Source organism: Lactuca virosa, chromosome 4 (genome assembly GCF_052849685.1).
Source record: "Lactuca virosa cultivar CGN04683 chromosome 4, Lactuca_virosa_CGN04683_v6, whole genome shotgun sequence".
Classification (NCBI taxonomy): Eukaryota; Viridiplantae; Streptophyta; class Magnoliopsida; order Asterales; family Asteraceae; genus Lactuca; species Lactuca virosa.
Genome location: NC_136429.1, coordinates 274,436,276 through 274,455,517, shown reverse-complemented (window position 1 = coordinate 274,455,517; position 19,242 = coordinate 274,436,276). Strand labels below are relative to the sequence as shown.

Genomic DNA, 19,242 nt, shown 5'->3' with positions numbered 1-19,242 from the left:
TCAATGCTCTTTCATGGCTCCCTTCACATATCCAAATATGCCTTCTCCACAACTACTTTTGATTTATATTACATTTCTTTTCGTTTTTGAAACTTTTGTTTCTAGCCAATTCACCAATTTTAGTACGTTAGTATTGCCTTCGGGCGTCACCGGTCCTGAATCAGCTGCATTTACAGGACTTCCAGTCAACGGGCCCTTTACCACCGTGACCGATGGTAGGATTATGAGATGGAGAGGACCTAGAATCGGTTTTGTGGATTTCGCATTTACATCGCCAACAAGGTTATTTTTCAATTTATTATGTATAACTATATATATTTATGCCCCCAAAGTTGTAATATACTTATGCACTTTTCTTAATTTCTTAAAAATACGTTTTCAGAACAAAGAGACTATGTGATGGTACGACAGATCCTAATATGGGACCAATATGCGGACGACCAATGGCTCTTAGCTTTCACCCCGCAACCAACCGTCTATACATAGCCGATGCATATTTTGGACTTCTAGTTGTGGGTCCCCTCGGCGGGCTTGCAACTCAAATAGCCAGAGGGCTCAAGTTTGCTACTGGCGTTGACGTTGACTTGTTAACAGGAAATGTTTACTTCAGTGATGCTAGTTTGAATTATACTATCAGGTAACCACTTTGACTTCATCCGATACACCGGTTATAACATACAATATTACAAATTTACAAATATTTCATATATTATGTAGAGATACTACACAACCAGGATTTAGGCCTGATTCAACTGGAAGGTTCTTGCGTTACAACCCACGTACCAGACAGGTGTCACTTTTGCTGAGTGGTCTCAACGGCGGTGGTGGACCTGCTGTCAGCAGCGATGGGACATTTGTTCTTGTACCGGAGCTTACTGGCAATCGGATTTCAAAATATTGGCTTGCGGGGCCCAAAGCAAATACGGCGGAACATTTGCTAAATGTCACGAATCCGAATAAAATAAAGCGCGCAAGTGGATATGGAGAGTTTTGGGTGGCGGTTTCAGATGGATTCATTCCACCGGCGCCTCTCATTACACCTCAAGGGGTGCGGTTCGATTCAAATGGGCTTGTGCTACAAACAGTGTCGTTTGCTAAAGAGTTTGTCAACAAGACGATTAGTTTGGTTCAAGAACAAGATGGAAAACTGTATGTGGGGTCTCGTTTCACTAATTTCATCGGTGTCTACTCTAATTAGACATGTGTGTGTTGTACTATGAAATAAAAGGTGAAATGATGTTAAAATAAAAGGGCAACCTAGTATAAAGGTTGATTTCCTTTTTATAAAATTTTATAGTTCTATCCATTTCTGTATGAAATTTTTAATAATACTACTTTATAAACAATGGCTATACCAAGTTAGCTCTATGCCTAAAGTAATCACTAGGGGTATTTTCGGGTTATCATAGGAGTCGAAATTAATACAATGTATAATATGTTATGATTTACTACAACATGAAACAGACATAATGATGGTGTTGGGGAGTAAGGAAGAAACATTATAACTGAATCATGGTCATTCTAAAAGCACCAAATTCATATGCAGTTCTTGATTTTTTTTAAATATTTGATCCATTTAATACACATATAAGCAAAAAGATAAATTCTTATTTGGCTTGAACAGGTTTGTAGAAGTTCATCGAGTGTTGAAACCTGCAAGAAATCCTTCAACGTCTTCTGGCTTTGCATTGGAAAGGCCTGCATTATTATATATTAAAAAAAAAACTATTTCACTATACATATAATAACTACTTAAGCATACATACTATTAACTTGCAATGTAAACTTACCATTTCCACCAATTATCTTCAAGAAATCTTCATTCCATAAATGCAATTTCTGGAACCTAGCACTTTGAGTTTCATCCTCTCTTTCTGTCTTTAACTTCTCCACTTTTGTGCATAATTCTGCTGCAAGTTTTTGCAAGTCTGCAACAAACAATGGCCTCCTCAGAAATGTAGCATCCAAAATCTTCAGTGCATTGTTCATTTAAGCAAAGTTTTAAAGACTATTTTTCCAAGAAAAAATGGCAGGTTATATACAGAAGTAAGGACCTTGAAATGCACCATTTTCAGAAATTTGGTCAGATAGCTTTGTTAATTCACTTATTGCAGTTGCTTGATGGATGTTAATGGCAGATTGTCTTTCCAATGCTTGAATCTCTCTCTTCAATTGACCAGACTCATGTTCAGCCTTTGTACAAAACAGAAAACTTGTTATTTATCTAACATAACAGGGAACAATATAAACCAAGAATAATTTATTGAGTAGAATCAGAATTTTATTACCAAAGTAAGTTTTGTTCTCAAGGAAACCAACTGAGAGTCAAGATCAGAGATACCAAGTCCAACAACATCAACATCCATTATATCACCAACAGATGCCTCATCCTGAAGATTGTATATACACAAACATTGGAGATTTAGAAGTTCATATATATGTTGAATCACACCACATAAGATGGTGATAAATTAGAAGTAAAGGGATGTACATCTTTGGGAAGTGAAAATCCTTCTGGAACAACAAATAAGCGAAGAAAACAGTACTTCTCCCACATAGTCAATCGCTTGTCCAAGGCAGATTGAATTGTTTTTCGAATGTAATCCAAGCCCTAAATGACAGTTAGAATGGAAAAATAAAACCTGTTAACCAAATAATCCACAATTTAGGGCACAACAACTGAACCAACTAGAAAAGCAGATAGCAAACAGTTAAGGCGATTTGAACAACATCTGAAATAAAAGAGATGTGAAAAACAGAAACAGGTGGTAAACCTTGGTTAAATCTTCAGCCCTATCTGAACCATCGACCTTGAGTTGAATTGAAGCCTCCCTGTAAGAACACAGTTAGTCTTTTGCATAGTGAATAGTTACTATCAGGAAATGATGATAGAAACGGACTGATGAAGATGCTCGAAGGCGCTCGCGATCAATTCGTCGACGATGTTTAGGGCGGCGTTGATGAATAGCTGCGGGTTGAGGTTTAAAGAATCAAAAATCACCTCGCTTTCGCTGCCCTCCATCTCCACTATCTCTTCTCTTTCGCTGGATCTGGAAGAAACCCAGATTTCCTGGTGAGAATTTGGAAATTTCCCGCCGGATATAATCAAATTTGTTGAGGTTTGCTTTGCTATTTTAGAACAAAATGAATTTTGAAGGGTGCAAAATGAAAATTAATGAATATACCGTCCTCTAGTCGTGACTACTGAGAAATATTTGTCCCATAGTTAGTTTGCATTTGGTTAAAGTTATTTTGGAAAAGTTTTCCAAACAAGGGAGTTTTTATTTTAAGTAAATCACATTAATCGTTTTTTCGTCTATCCGTCAAAAAGCACGTTCACTTTTTATTTCTAAAAATTAATTTGAACCTTTTGTTTGGTTAAAAGTTGTACATGTCATCCTTCGTTAGTTTAAATTTACATGTTTTATCCCTTACGTGACATGCAATGACTATTATGTTTTTTTATTTTATTTTTGATTTATTTTATTTTTCTTACAATTAATAACAGTTTACAAAATAAAATAAAACTCCCAACTCACCCACCTTATCTAACCCCTTCCCTTCTAAACATACTTTCCCCTAAATCAAAATCATCACCATCGTAGGACAACCACACACCACTATCAACCACCGCGCACCACCACACACCACCGTCGTCCACCACCTCTTTGTCTCTCAAAAACTTTGTCGACGACCACTTATTCCCTCCTTTTTTTTCCCAGAGTTCCTTAAGCCACCATCGTCGACCTCCAGATCTTGTAGTCGGAGCAAGAGAGACGGAAACACCAACCATCACCACCTCCTCGTAGATCTATACTCCATGTCGTGGTAGATTCATTTTTTCCAAAGAGGTTAACAATGGTAGACTCGATTTCTTCAAGGTTGAAACTTTGTTAAGTTTGATTCGACACAAAACCATCTCCCGCTCGTATTACGCCGGCGGAATGTACCTCAGATCTAGGTGAAAGAACCCATTTCTCTAATACATTTACAATATTAATCCAAATAGCATGCATATTCATAAAAATATTTTACATATATGGTCTTATTACAAAAGACTGGATACAAACCGACTAACGAGGTTTTTACAAAGTTTTATATATTACATAACTTCCCAGGAATTTATACATTAAATACAAAAGTGATAATATTAACTATTCTGCATCTTCTTACAGTATATTATTATTCTGGATGCTTATCACCTGCAATAGTTAAACACTTAAACACTGAGAGGGATAAGCGGGTGACACTTAGTGAGTTCAATAACAGTTACAATATAACGTTATGCTATATATATATATATATATATATATATATATATATATATATATATATATATATATATATATATATATATGACAGAAGCAAAGAGGGACAAAGAACAACAAAAGCAGATGAGTATCATATGACAGGATTTCCATATCAACGAATAATTTGATTCAAAGATTTACAATCAATGAAATACGAAAATTTTAACATGATATACATCAATAAGTGTAACACCCCAAAAACATGACCCAAAAAATTTGTTTAAAATAGGTAGTTTATTAAAACCATTTACTGGAAAGCAACATCGATATCATATCAATTCATAACCCATAGGTAAAATGTCATAAAAACATGTCATGGAATAATAATAATAATGTCAGAGTACAATCCCGTGGATCTCAAATGCGGAATCATGTGTGTGCGATGCGTAGCTACCGTGCCGGCTCCTTCCCCTTCGCCGAAAAGGTACCTGAAACCAAAACTGAAAACCGTAAGCACAAAGCTTAGTGAGTTCCCCCAATCATACCACATACCATAAACATATATTATCTATCCCTCGGTATCTTTCAACCGGTATCTGACTGGGATAATCGGAAGCTGGACTTCCCTTCGGTATCTTTCAACCGGTAATCGGGAACTAACCCCCCATTCGGTATCTTTCAACCGGTAACCGGGAGCTAACCTCCCATTCGGTATCTTCCAACCAGTAACTCGGGACTATTTCACCCCCAACCACTACCACATAACAACATGCTAAACGCATAATGTAACGCCCGTAGATCCGGGCTAGTCAATTTAGAGACGATAAGCATCAAAAATGACTTTTTGATGGAAGATTATTTAGAAGGATTAATCTTAACCAAGTTGTAGTATATGTCTCAAGGTTTCCGAAAATATAAAGAACGCCGAAATCCGAGTTATAACGAAGAAGTTATGACCTGTCGAAGTTTCGCGACAGAACCGGCACGACACAACGCGACGTAAATAGTGAATTTACGATAGAGCGATATTTGGATTTAGCGATCTAAACGAAAGTCGTAGAATACGTTAAACCGAGAGCGTGCATGAAAAGAACGCCCAAATCTGACTTCGTATGAGGAAGTTATGATTTTTCGAAGTTTCGGCTTAGCAGTGTACAACCCGAAGTTCGAATATGAGATCGAGCGATATTTAGCCGAAACAATCTAAATGAGAATTGAATATCTCGTCGATAGTAGTCCAACGGTGAAAAGACAGACGAAAACAGACGTCAGATGAAGGAGTTGTGAATTTCTAACAGAGTTTTCATGTCTCGGCCTACTAAAAATAATATATTAATAATATATTAAAAATAGAGTCAAAATTATCCAACGAAGTCTAAACTGGAGTTGTAGAGCATAATCTCACCTACGCGTGGATATAAAGAACGTCGAAAACGGAGCTCGTATGCGAAAGTTATGAATTTCTGAAGTTCGGGGCGCGAACCCCAAAACTGTGTCAGGGACCACGACGTGAAAACAGTGTTCACGACGTGAACTGACTTCTGACGCCTTCTGTAGCCTGACAGAGCAAGTGGACCGATGACGCATGCAATGACGTTTATGCCCACGACGTGGGAGCACTGTTCACGACGTGAAAATCGAGAAAACAACCCTATAAATAGATTTGAAGGGGCAGCCGTTTGTGGTTGCCAAATCTCTTCTCTCTCTCACCCGTATTACATCGATTTACGTGCAAAGAAGTACCCCCGAAGCCCCGGTATCATCCCGAGACCCGAAGCGAGTCCCGAAGCTCCGAAGATCCCGAGAAGAAAAGAGTTTCCGAGCCGAAGCTCTGCCCGCGAGAAGCCCGGTGTGTGAAGAGATCACAGTTTCACCGAAGAATTACTGCTTTAAGAGCCGTAGTGCTGTCCGATCATCGTTTTATCAAGTGAGTGTGTAGTTACTTTCTTCTAACACATAAATATGAAGTATTTGCTATGAAATACGTGCTATGTGTTTATATATTGTTTGTTTATTTGAGATGGTGTGGAATGAATGTTTTATATAGGTTTTAAATGAGTTAAACTGTATATGTATTTTGTATCTACAAATATGTTGGGTAGAACATAGGTAGATGAGATTGTTGGTGTGTGATAAAAGATGAGTTGGATAATGAGATAAAAGGGTGAAGAGGTTAGTTTTAGATCCGTGAGTATGGATCAAATCAGAAGGTTAGTTTTAGATCCGGGAGTACGGATTATGTATTTTTTTGAACTATACGTTCATCTGATAAGGTATCATGTGCATAGTCCCTTTCATGAACATGATTTTAATACAAGTATTGATTAAAGTATTAAATATATATGTATGTGAAGTATTTTTTTTATTGCCCGAAATACGTGCTAGATATATTTTATGATATGCAACGTGCGAATCAGTTACGGTTCAATATGTGTTAAGATGTGAATATATGATATTATTACTCAAAGCTCTGTGATAAGTATACACTAGTTAGTGTTGCCTAAACGGAGATAGTATCGAAAATTGATTATAAACTTCGTAGGATTGCCTAGTGATGGGTTAAGACTTAAAAAGGGATGTTTAGTTTAATTAAGTTTGGACATTGGGTAGCCTCTTATTAAGAGTACGTGCGTGGTGAGATCGATGATCGGTGAGTCTGGGGGTAAAATACCTCACGATATTCGGACCACGGCTAGGCATTTTTATCTAGATAACTACCCCTGACTTAATTGTGTTGTGGTTCTTTCTTTTACGAACGAAGGTTCGTGGTGAAACTTATTCCATTCCCCTCATTGATGTCTTTATTGATCCTCGTTTGCTGCCAGGGAATTTCCGAAGCAGCTTCATCAGTTTGTCGTTCTTATCGATTCCTTAGACTAGATCTCGTAAGATCATTGTGTAGGATCAGTATGTGGGGATCGATAGGATGGGATAGATTGTTTTAGAAAATATGATATATATATATATATATATATATATATATATATATATGTGTGTGTGTGTGTGTGTGTGTGTTAATTAGTAATAGTGGTCTTGCTGGATTTAGATATATATTATTATCACATTGTTTTGAACTAGGTGTTCATTAAGCATTTTGAACTAAGTGTTCACTAGCTGTTTTTGAAATAGGTGTTCATTAAGTATTTTGAACTAAGTGTTCACCAGATGTTTTGAACTTATGTGTTCATCAGGTATTTTCGAACCGAGTCTTTAATGAATGTTTTGAACCATGTGTTTATCAGGTGTTTTTGAACTATGTGTTCATTAGAGGATTGTGTTCATTAAGTATTTTTGAACTAGATGTATTCACCAGATGTTTTGAATTAAGTGTTCACTAGGAGTGTTAGAACTAGGTATTCACTAAGTAGGTTGAACTAAGTGTTTACCGGTTGTAATTTGAGGACCTGGGCAGTGGTGGACTTTGTGTCAATTCCTTAGGTCAATCCTTAGGAATAAATGAAAAAAGGATAGTTGATTTTTAGGGTAAATCCTTAATAAATAAAAGAGATAATGGGGATGAGTGTTTTGGATTGATTAATGATTGAATATAATAAATATATTATCGTGGGTCGAAAACCCTATATGCTCACCAGGCTCCCAAGCCTGACCCACTCAGTTTTCTTTGCATTACAGGTAAAGGCACAATAGTATAAGTTTGTTGACTTGACGAGAGATTCTGGATTAATGACCAGTAGTTGTAAATAACTGCTGTAATGTTAAATTGTACTTTTTATGCTTTTTGGTCTGTATCGGAACATGACATCCCGAGGTTTTATTATTTAATGAAAAGTACATTCTCTTTGAGAAATGTTTTGATAAAGTTTTATCATATTTTGTTTGGGAACAAATTCCGCAACTGTTTTCTTTAAAAGATTACTCTGATTTTAAAACAAAGCATAAACAAATCGGTCTTTTCTGGCCGAGAAATTGGGGATGTCACACATAAGACATATCAGGTAGTAGCAAACCTATATAATTATTACAAAGACAATCATCTATCAACCAACTCCTACTAGTGGGCCGACATTGTGGCCGTAGACCCACTTTTGTCGGAAGGTAACTCACCTCGATGTCGTGTAGTGTCTGCACAGTCCTCGGTACGGAAATCCACTCATCTCAACTCCTCAATACCTACACAACAACCTCTATCGATTACTAATTCATACTTACAACCCTCCCTTACAAGGGTCAACTCAAGTCCAGGTCAAAATCAAAGTCAAACCCTAGACAAAGTCAACTTTGGTCAAAGTCGACATCCAGTTGACTCGACTCGCCGATTTGGTCCACCAACTCGTCGAGTCCCTATCCTTACAAAATGCTACAATCCCAATTATATTCGTCGAGTCTAGCAAGAACTCGAAGAGTTCTCCTTCAACCATAACATTGGGACCATCTTCAACCAACTCGCCGAGTTTATCCTTGAACTCGTCGGGTTCATCTTCATCCGTATGAATGTGTCCAGTCTATGACTCGCCGAGTTCTCCTTGAACTCGTCGAATCCGTATTCATGTGGTTGGGACATTGCCTTGAACTCGCCGAGTTCCTCTTTGCACTCGTCGAGTCCTTCGATCATCATGTCCATAACAAACCCCAACAGGCTGAGTTTTCCTTCAACTCAAGGAAAGATCATTTCCATAAGATGTTTGGGAGAAACTGCGACCCGACTCGCCAAGTCACCCAAGCGACTCGCCGAGTCCTTATTTGTCCAAAACTATACAGTCGATTTCAGTGGGTCTTAATGTATCCAAATCATAGATCTGACATCCTAGGGTCCATTTTATATGTAAAGCTACGAACTTGATGTCCATGCATGGGGTTTTTGGCTCAAAAGGCTATAAAATGGGGTTTATATGTTGTATGGGTCTCCCATGGCCATAAAGTTGGCACCTTTATGCCATGGGAACCCTCAATGGTTCCAGATCTGAAGTGCAACTCCAAGTATACACCCAAATCTGAGTATTGCTTCACTAAAGTTTAGAAAAAGGTAGAAAATAGCCCCAAAACAAGATCTAAGTAATGAATAGCCAAGGTATCAGCTTTACACCTCAAATGAGCAGGAAATGTGCCAAAACTTCTAGATCTACTTGCTCTCACTTGATCTCCCAAGCTCCTTCTTCCTTCTCAAGCTTCACAATTACCATAAGCACACAAAAATGGCTCACGAATACTCAAACAATGTTAGGGTTTCGATTTAGGGTTTCTCTGAGTTGGGAGGGACGATGGAGGCTAGTTTGGGACGAGTTAAGTTGTTTATATAGGGTGCAAACCCTAAATATTAGGGTTTCATCCAGACATCTTCTACTCGTCGAGTTAGTCCTCCGACTCGTCGAGTAGATCACTAACCCCAACATAATGTCGAATCTACTCGACGAGATGGTCCTCCAACTCGCCGAGTCCCAGAGTAAAATACAAATTTACATGAATTTAAATATGTACCAAGAACCAGATGCTACAAATCTCCCCAACTTATTTTAGACTTCGTCCACGAAATCTGCAGTTGAACCTGGAAAAAGCTCGGGGTAGTGCTCTCTCATCTCGTCCTCCAGCTCCCAAGTCCATTCCGAATCCTTGTGGTGCTGCCATTGCACCTTTACCAGCTCGACCCTCTTGTTCCTCAGATCCTTCGACTTCCTGTCGAGGATAGCTAATGGTCGCTCAATGTAGTTCAGGCGGTCATCCACCTGAATATCCTCCAAAGGTACCACTGCAGAGTCGTCTACCAGACACTTCCGCAGCTGGGAGACGTGAAAGGTAATATGAATCTGGCTAAGCTCGGCTGGCAGATCCAGCCTGTACGCCACCTTGCCCACCTGGGCTGCAACCCAGAAAGGACCGATGTACCTGGGGCCCAACTTGCACCGCTTCCTGAACCGGATGACACCTTTCCAAGGTGACACCTTCAGGAGGACCATATCCCCGACCAGGAACTCCAGGTCCAAACGACGCTTGTCGACATAACTTTTTTGTCGACTCTGAGAAGTCTGAAGCCTGCTCCTGACCTGCTGGATCCTCTCCGTAGTCTTGAGTACCACTTTGGTACTCCCCATGACTCTCCGCCCAACCTCTCCCCAATAAATCGGGGTCCTGCACTTCCTCCCGTATAACATCTCGAAGGGAGGACGATCGATACTCACGTTGTAGTTGTTGTTGTAGGAGAACTCAACTAATGGAAGGTAGGTATCCCAGCTACCACCGAAGTCTAAGACACATGCCCGCATCATAACCTCCAAAGTCTGGATGGTCCGCTCGCTCTGGCCATCCGTCTGCGGGTGAAAAGCGGTACTAAAGTGCAGACGAGTACCTAACTCGTCATGGAATTTCTTCTAGAATCTAGAAGTGAACCGTACATCTCTGTCAGAAAATCACAGAGACTGGCACTCCGTGTCGAGCTACAACCTCTCGGATGTAGATATCGGCCAGCTTCTAGGCCGAAATGCTCTCCTGGATCGGTATGAAATATGCACTCTTGGTCAACCGATCCACGATGACTCATATGGAGTCCACTCCCCGCGCGGTCCTGGGATGTTTGGTGATGAAATCCATGGTAATATCTTCCCATTTCCACATGGGAATATCGGGTGACTGCATCTTGCCGTGTGGCCTCTGGTGCTCGGCCTTGACCTTGCTGTAGGTCAAGCACCGCTCAACGTACCATGCTACATCCCGTTTCATGCAGGGCCACCTGTAATTGGGGCGAAGATCTCTATACATCTTCGTCGTCCCATGATGAATAAAAAACCTGGATTTGTGCACCTCCTCCATCAGAACCCGACGCACACCCCCATGGTAGGGAACCCACACCATACGATGTAGTGTTAACAACCCACGACTATCGTAGTCGAAGGAGGAAAACTTCCCCACATTACGCTCGCTCTTCCGATGTTCCTCCTTCATAGCCTCCTGTTGGGCCTCTCTGATATGCTTCAGAAGCGGAGTCACCACTGTCATCCGCAAGAAAATGTCTTTGATCGGGGCAGCCTTGCGGCTAAGAACATCGACCACCACATTGGCCTTCCCCGGGTGGTAGAGGATCTCACAATCGTAATCCTTCACCACATCTAGCCACCGATGCTGCCTTATGTTTAGATTCAACTGATCCATGAGGTACCTCAGACTCTTGTGATCAGTGTAAATAGTACAACGAGACCTATAGAGGTAATGTCTCCATATCTTGAGGGTGAAGACAACCGCCCCCAACTCCAAGTCGTGCGTCGGATAGTTCGCCTCGTGAGGCTTCAGCTGTCTTGAAGCATAAGCGATAACATGCCCTCTCTGCATCAATACTGCGCCCAAACCTGAGATGGACACATCACAATATACCACAAAATCCTCCGTGCCCTCTAACAGGGCGAGGATCGGTGCCTCGCATAGTCTCTGTCTCAATGTCTCAAACGCTGTCTGCTGCTCAGGCCCCCAACGAAAAACAACGACTTTCTTCGTCAGCTGGGTTGGGGGTACGGCTATCTTGGAGAAATCTTGAATGAATCTCCGGTAATAGCCCGCCAATCCCAGGAAACTCCGAATCTCAGGTGGAGACTTCGGAACCTCCCATCTCATCACAACCTCTACTTTGGCCGGGTCAACCAAAATACCGTTCTGGTTGACAAGGTGCCCAAGAAACTGCATCGCGCGCTACCAGAACTCACACTTGGAGACCTTGGCGTACATGCTCTCCCTCCTCAAGGTTGTTGGGTTTTGAGCATTCTAACACTCCTATGGTGTACATGCAACCCTATAAACCTTGGATCTATGTTTTCTCTATTATACATGCAAATATTAACTATTCCAAGGTTTCATCCTAAATAGCATATTATGAAGCACCTATACTACAAAGTTCTAGTTAGATGACATACCTTTTGATGTAGCTTGATGTCTTCAAGCTTTAAGAGATTAGCCCCAATAATGTGGAAGCCTCAAATGGAATCACAAATCACCAAAACACCTTGGAAGAACTTGAGAGAATATGTATGCACACTAAAATTGGCCCACTCTTATTTTCACACACTTCTGCCAATTTTGTGAGCCAAGGACCCCTTTATATATTATGGAGGATTAGGGTTACATCCATGTAAACCCTAATACCCATGACCTTTCATTTACATAGGATCCATGGGTTAAAAGCTCCATGGACCATCCATGAAAGCTTAGCCCAACCTAAATGAACTTGACCCATTCCATAGATATAAGAGTCCATATTTAATTAGTTCTTTTTGATCACTTAATTAATTCTAAATTAATTCTTGATCAATACTAATTAAATAATATGATTCCATATTAATATATTAGAACTTATAATATATTAATATAAATCATAAATATACTATTCTCAAAAGACTATCCATATAAATTGTGCCGGTGAAGTGCAACCCAAATGGACCATGACGGGTCGGGTCAAGTACATACCAAATATAGTTATGGACTTAGACATTAATCCAACAGTCTCCCACTTGGATAAGTCTAAAACTATTATTGAGTATGACTTCAAAACCTAACTGGCAATCGTAGCTCTTAAAGCCGCTGTCGAACTCTGACCTTGTCAATGACTTGTCCATTAGATAAGGGATCATATATTCCTCCATTCTAGATATCATATGGACTAAGACATGGATTATAATCATTCTCTCTGTCCATTTGTTGTTTCTCGATTTTCGATTTATGATGACTGACTGATTGAACAAATCAAATCAGTCTTGGCTTGGCCAAGCACTCACATGTGTCATCGCTAAATCATCAAGGGGCCCACAGATATCGCTTTTATCCCGAAGGTAAAAGGAATGGATAAACTTCGACTCATATGGCTTGTTCTACTACTTGTTGAATCATACACAAAGGCACGTTTTATAACATCGAGTTACCAAATGCGTTTTCGTGCAATCAATGTATAACCAACTCATAGTAACAACTCATATCTCTAGGTTTGAAGAATATAAGATATTATCGTCTCATGATCACTTGTGATAAAATCCATGAAGTGATTCAAATGAGCGCGGGTTGAATCCAATACTCAGAACTTATGAGCACTCATGAGTGTTGTAGCACCACTTTGTCCACCAACTTGGACCTCTACAAACCAATCCATGACAGTCTTGATTCATATCTACTTCCAACATATGACCGACTGTGGATGGTTTGAATAACTTAATCATTTAGGAAGAGCGACTTAGTTATTCTGGAAGTCAAAACATGCAAAGTGAAACACAAGAATAAATGAATCAAATATGGTATCAAACCCTATGAATATAAATAAACACTTTTATTTATCACCATACTGATTACTCATTATTCATTGTTTCGGTTTTATCAACTTTATACTTGAATTAAAAACACTAGTTGTCCCATGCTCCAAGCATGTACACTATGTTTTTCTTAAACAATAGCTTTGCCATACACCAAGTATGCACTCTATGTTTGTCTATGATCCTTACTTTGTGAAATAAACCAATTGAACATAATTTCAATGATTCTAATTTCACACTCCCAAATCCTTATCGAAAAATGTGAGAATTTCAAATTCCTATCATTTATCGAAATCTGTTTAGATTTTAAACTTATATGCACTGACCCTCCTGTAATGAATATGTACAAAGTCACAAAGACTTGTCAACAGTCATTATAAGGTATTCCAATAGAGATCAACTCCATGGAAACTAAGTCTCATATTCAAAGTACATTGCTTTGGACATGCTTCTTGCATTAAGTTTTCTAATCTTACACGGATAACTTCCACCTATGGAGACAACTCCATATTCTCATTTTGACTATCACTTCTGAATAAGAGATGTCTCTTTTCAGAATATGTCAATATGGTCCTTCCAAAATTAGCACTATACTTCCAACTGTCCCTGAGCAACCAATCTTTGGTAAACCTCAGATTGTCCTCGACAATTGCTTAATCATTTTAGTCATATCCAATTCTAGACCTTTTCCCTTCTTAATGCCTCTGGGCATTTGAAAAAATTTAGAAATGACAAATATTATAGCACATGCAATCGATCCTGTACCCAAAGCAAATGGTACACGATTCATGATGTCTCACATAAAGACATGATTCTAGACCAGTCTTTTGCTACAATATTTTTATTTGCCATGTTTTCAAAATTTGACTATGAAGAGGGATGCCATAATCATAATCGAATTTTGAGAACGCAATATATAGAATTTCCTTAAGTTGAACCAATCCAACATGAAATTCATATATATATTCTTGACTAAAGATGATTAAGGTCTCAATCTAAGCCTTTAGAACTGAAATGAAGTATATCCTCTCCCTTAACTATAGCAAAACAACTTTTTCAATCCCTGCAGCCTCACGAATTGAAACTTTTGTTTTCTATAATTAACATTGCTAACTTGCAACACTAACAATAATTATCATGCTCCCACTAACATGATGATTATTAGCATAACACTTATGCTCCCACTAGCTTTGACATGTACTCAGAAATCAGCTGGACTTCTAGAAATCAATACTTTATTGACTTTCTTACCAAAGTTCAGATTTCTGATACGAGATGCTTTGATAAAACTTTATCAAAATCATACACCTTTCCTTAGATAGCATGCATGTGTGTCTAAACAATTTCAGAACTATGAAAAGGGATGCCGTAATCATAGTCTCAATTGTTTAGACCTTTTGCCATCTGCTTCAAATCTACTTGGTGGAAGTGTTTCCTCACCATCATTTTCATGAATCGGAGAGACCCCTTATGACCCTTTGATTTTATGGTGTATGTGTTCTTATCCATGTGAATCGTCAAAACCATAGTCACAAGACAAGGATAATGACAAATCCAAACTCATATGGACTGAACTTATGCAATCTTAACTTCTTGCCACCTGGCAGTACAGGGTCTGCCATTGCTTCCAAGTTGTTATGCATCCAATTGAGAACTTTCAGAACTCCTATGCAAAGCCAACTTTAACTGGAATGGGCACAGAATATGTCAACACGATAGGTTATAAACCTCAAGTCGTGTGCTAGTGAAGAACCTCAGGTTTTATTCTTGATTAGTTCTTGAAATTCTTTTTAGGATCTTTAAGACTCCCACTATCCTCTTGACATATAAGACTATCTTGCCAAATATTCAAGAGATAGTGCAGATTCTTTATCAAGACAAACACTTCACACAATTGGCCTTAGTTGGTCTTTGTTTTATCCAAAACATCACAACTTACCAATTTCAAATGTACAAGAGTAGGACACTTTTACTCTTACATTTGACAAGTGTTTTAAACCTTTCTTTAAGATATGTCACTCAAGTTACAATCTTGGAGTATGACTCTAAGAATTGTTTTGGAATGAAGTATGACTCATCTTCCTGATCTAACCATTTCAACAATTCATGACTCCTCTTCTTAGTCATAAGAATGCACTAAGATGACCTTTAGAGGACTAATTGTGATATGATTTCTAAATCATTAAGATGACCACAAACATGATAATAAAGTACTCTCCCATCTTTTTAGATTTGAGAAACTTTTATCTTTCTGCCTAATTTGATTCTTCCCATTCGTTCTGCCATACATTGAGACTTTTCCAATGTTTCAGAATTATACTTAAACTTGTAAGTATAACCATATTTACTAAACTTTAGTAAATCAAATAGTCTTAACGAGCTTTGTGGTGGACATGACCAGTGCACAAGAATGTGTACTCGATCCCTTTAGTCCTTCACTTGACTCACACATCCATGTGAACAAGTAATTAGTCTTGATTTTCCAATGCTTGAAAGTTCTCATTCATCATACTATTCAACTTGCATGATTCCAAGTTTCGATCCAATTGAAACTTGGGTGATGAGGAACTTTCCTGATTTGGTAAATTTAGACACTACCACAAATGAAAGAATCAAATCCATTTTCCAATATTGCTGTCAGTGGAATCATATAAGCAACAATTTTACACAAATGCCATTGTAAGGATACTTCAAATAAATAAAATTAAACAATTTTCTTTTATTTTAAAACTTTGCGGAAAAACTTATCCTTACAATCCACATGGAAAATTGTTGTTATCTATTCCTTAGCAATATATCATAACTTCTTAAGCAACTGCTCAAAATTTTGATGCGATCGAAATCCACCTTCGCGATCAGAATCAGCATATACTTCCTTTAAGATTTCTCTCTATTCTTTGATTCTTAAAACATCAACATGTGACCCAGTCACATCATGTAATGATGATCTCAGAATAGAACTTAACAAAGTTAGATAATGGGCTCTACCTGATGTAGAGTCAAACTTATTGACTTTAACATCCTTAGGTAAATTTGGCAGCTTTGCAATCAACGCCCCTTCCTTTGGCAAAATAAACATATGGACCCTTTGGTAATGGGACTATCTCAGACTTAGCCTTTCTCTTTACCATTTGGTCAACCGGGTTGACTATGGCCAATCCCTTTCCATTGGGAAGAGAATGCTTTTTCTGGATTTCCAGTGTCACCATTGTCACTGTCCATAAAGTTTTTGGGAAGTTGATCTTCTAATCAAATTTGCTTTACTATCGTTCCAAATCATTGCTGATTCAGCAGCACCAAGCAAATAGATATGATCATTAAGGTTCATGTCATAGTCTGTTTCATAGTAGTCCCAAAGGAACTCACTATGTGACTTAGAAAGTGATTGAACATCCAACTTTCTCAAGACTTTGACACCCAACTCTCCCGGCTTGTCAATATGTGACTTCATCTCTAAGATGTGATCACACATAGACCTTGCTTGTAATTAGGGCTTGAGTGACCTTGAACTTGTGGGTTAGGGAGAATAATTGGAGGAGGTGGAGGAAGAGAAGTATGACTTCCATGAGCCAAACTCGGGAAGTAATATTCATTAGGAAAGCTTGGTTTGGGAAGATCATTGTTGTCTAAACCAGACATCAACAATAGGAGAAATTCACGTAAAGTTGATTTAAGTCCTTAATATAACACCCAATATGATATATTAAGGCTAGGACCCAACAAACTATTTTATAACTTGGAAGAGGGATGCCGTAATCCAAGCTATAAAATATTTGAAGGTAGGTGAATGACGATTCACCAATTTCCACCAAGATAAATGAAATGTATTATTAGGTTTTAATTGGTTTTGAAACTCCTAGATTCTTTTGAGATTCATTGAACTTTTCAATGGCATGTTTCAATCTCGAGTGTGCCCTTCAGGTTTTGTGACTGGGATGCCGAGGATCACAAAACAAGGTGTGAAGTAACCATGCAAATATACTTGGTACCCTTAATATTTACCCCTCAATCGATGTGCCGGTTAACCACACACGCTCCAACGATACTATGATAAACATTAAGTTACCCTTTGCCTACCTTGTTAAGTCCAGGTTAGTGTGCCGGTTAACCACACATGCTCCACTAACAGCTTAAACAAAGTGCAAAGTGTAATTTCATGGATTAGCACCTTATTCACATTTTCCTAAGTAACTAAGATTGGGAATTTATAAGTGTTTAGTTACTTAGTATTTATCATTATACTTATAATGAAGGGAGAATTATAGTCCTTGTCCTACCTGTTCGGCTAACGACCCTCCACCGGTCAAGGAAGCGGTGAGTGAGAGTGGACACCCATTAAACTGCCATTTTATAGGCAGTAACCTTATACCCCCCTTATAGACCGGCTTCGTGAATGAGGCCTACTAATGGTAAGACGACTTGCTCTTATACATATAATATATTAAACTTTTAATATTATAATAGTATAAGGGTGTATTTTAGACATTTAAAATACTTGGTGGTTTAATCTATTAATTAAACTAGACTTTTAATTTAATTAAACTCAAACCATATATTTATGGATTAATAATACTCTTTTAATTAAACGCTTTAATTAACTATTAATAAAGTCCATAAGAGTTAATTTGAACTATTCAACAAAACATCATAATTCCAATTATTAAACTCAAAATTAAAACCATTTAATTAATTGTTTAAGTTATGAACCCAAGAGTTTTAGAATTCAATTCTTTTTTTCATAAAAAAACTTTTCTCAAATTCCAAAACTTGAGGGCAAGTTTTGTAATTCTTGAAAACCTTTAGATTCCATAACTTATGGAATTAATGGTGTTTTATGATGAAACTTTCCATGTTCCATAACTTAAGAACAAGTTATGGAATTCTTTAAAACATTAACACCAAATTTTGTAACTCCATAAAAACTTTGAATTAAATTTTTTTTTTAAAAAAAACTTTCATATCCATAACTTATGGAAGTTTCAAAAACCCTTAAGATCACAACTTTAAAAAAAACTTTTGAGCTCCAAAATTTCTGATACCACTGTTGGGTTTTGAGCATTCTAACACTCCTATGGTGTACATGCAACCCTATAAACCTTGGATCTATGTTTTCTCTATTATACATGCAAATATTAACTATTCCAAGGTTTCATCCTAACTAGCATATTATGAAGCACCTATACTACAAAGTTCTAGTTAGATAACGTACCTTTTGATGTAGCTTGATGTCTTCAAGCTTTAAGAGCTTAGCCCCAATAGTGTGGAAGCCTCAAATGGAATCACAAATCACCAAAACACCTTGGAAGAACTTGAGAGAATATGTATGCACACTAAAATCGGCCCACTCTTATTTTCACACACTTCTGCCAATTTTGTGAGCCAATGACCCCTTTATATATTATGGAGGATTAGGGTTACATCCATGTAAACCCTAATACCCATGACCTTTCATTTACATAGGATCCATGGGTTAAAAGCTCCATGGACCATCCATGAAAGCTTAGCCCAACCTAAATGAACTTGGCCCATTCCATATATATAAGAGTCCATATTTAATTAGTTCTTTTTGATCACTTAATTAATTCTAAATTAATTCTTGATCAATAATAATTAAATAATATGATTCCATATTAATATATTAGAACTTATAATATATTAATATAAATCATAAATATACTATTCTCAAAAGACTATCCATATAAATTGTGCCGGTGAAGTGCAACCCAAATGGACCATGCCGGGTCGGGTCAAGTACA

The 19,242-nt window shown here is 38.0% G+C and overlaps 2 protein-coding genes across 3 annotated transcripts; one reads left to right on the top strand and one right to left on the bottom strand.

Annotated features, from left to right (window-relative positions):
* Positions 1–1,346, top strand: LOC145168843 (strictosidine synthase-like). Its single transcript, XM_079087519.1, has 3 exons — positions 1–282; positions 383–637; positions 718–1,346. The coding sequence occupies exons 1-3, from the start codon at positions 14–16 to the stop codon at positions 1,196–1,198; spliced, it is 1,005 nt and encodes a 334-aa protein (XP_078943645.1). The 5' UTR covers positions 1–13; the 3' UTR covers positions 1,199–1,346.
* A 173-nt stretch (positions 1,347–1,519) lies between these two features.
* MIS12 (minichromosome instability 12 (mis12)-like protein) lies at positions 1,520–3,130 on the bottom strand. Of its 2 annotated transcripts, none has more exons than XM_079087518.1 (7): positions 2,901–3,130; positions 2,775–2,832; positions 2,492–2,611; positions 2,289–2,390; positions 2,067–2,193; positions 1,791–1,928; positions 1,520–1,698 (listed from the first exon to the last, which is right to left on the bottom strand). In XM_079087518.1, exons 1-7 carry the CDS (start codon positions 3,020–3,022, stop codon positions 1,637–1,639), a joined length of 729 nt encoding a protein of 242 aa, XP_078943644.1. In that variant the 5' UTR covers positions 3,023–3,130; the 3' UTR covers positions 1,520–1,636. The 2 variants fall into 2 exon arrangements, with proteins under 2 accessions (XP_078943644.1, XP_078943643.1); XM_079087517.1 differs by having other exon boundaries at positions 2,055–2,193; positions 2,901–3,128.
* Positions 3,131–19,242: the final 16,112 nt, after the last annotated feature.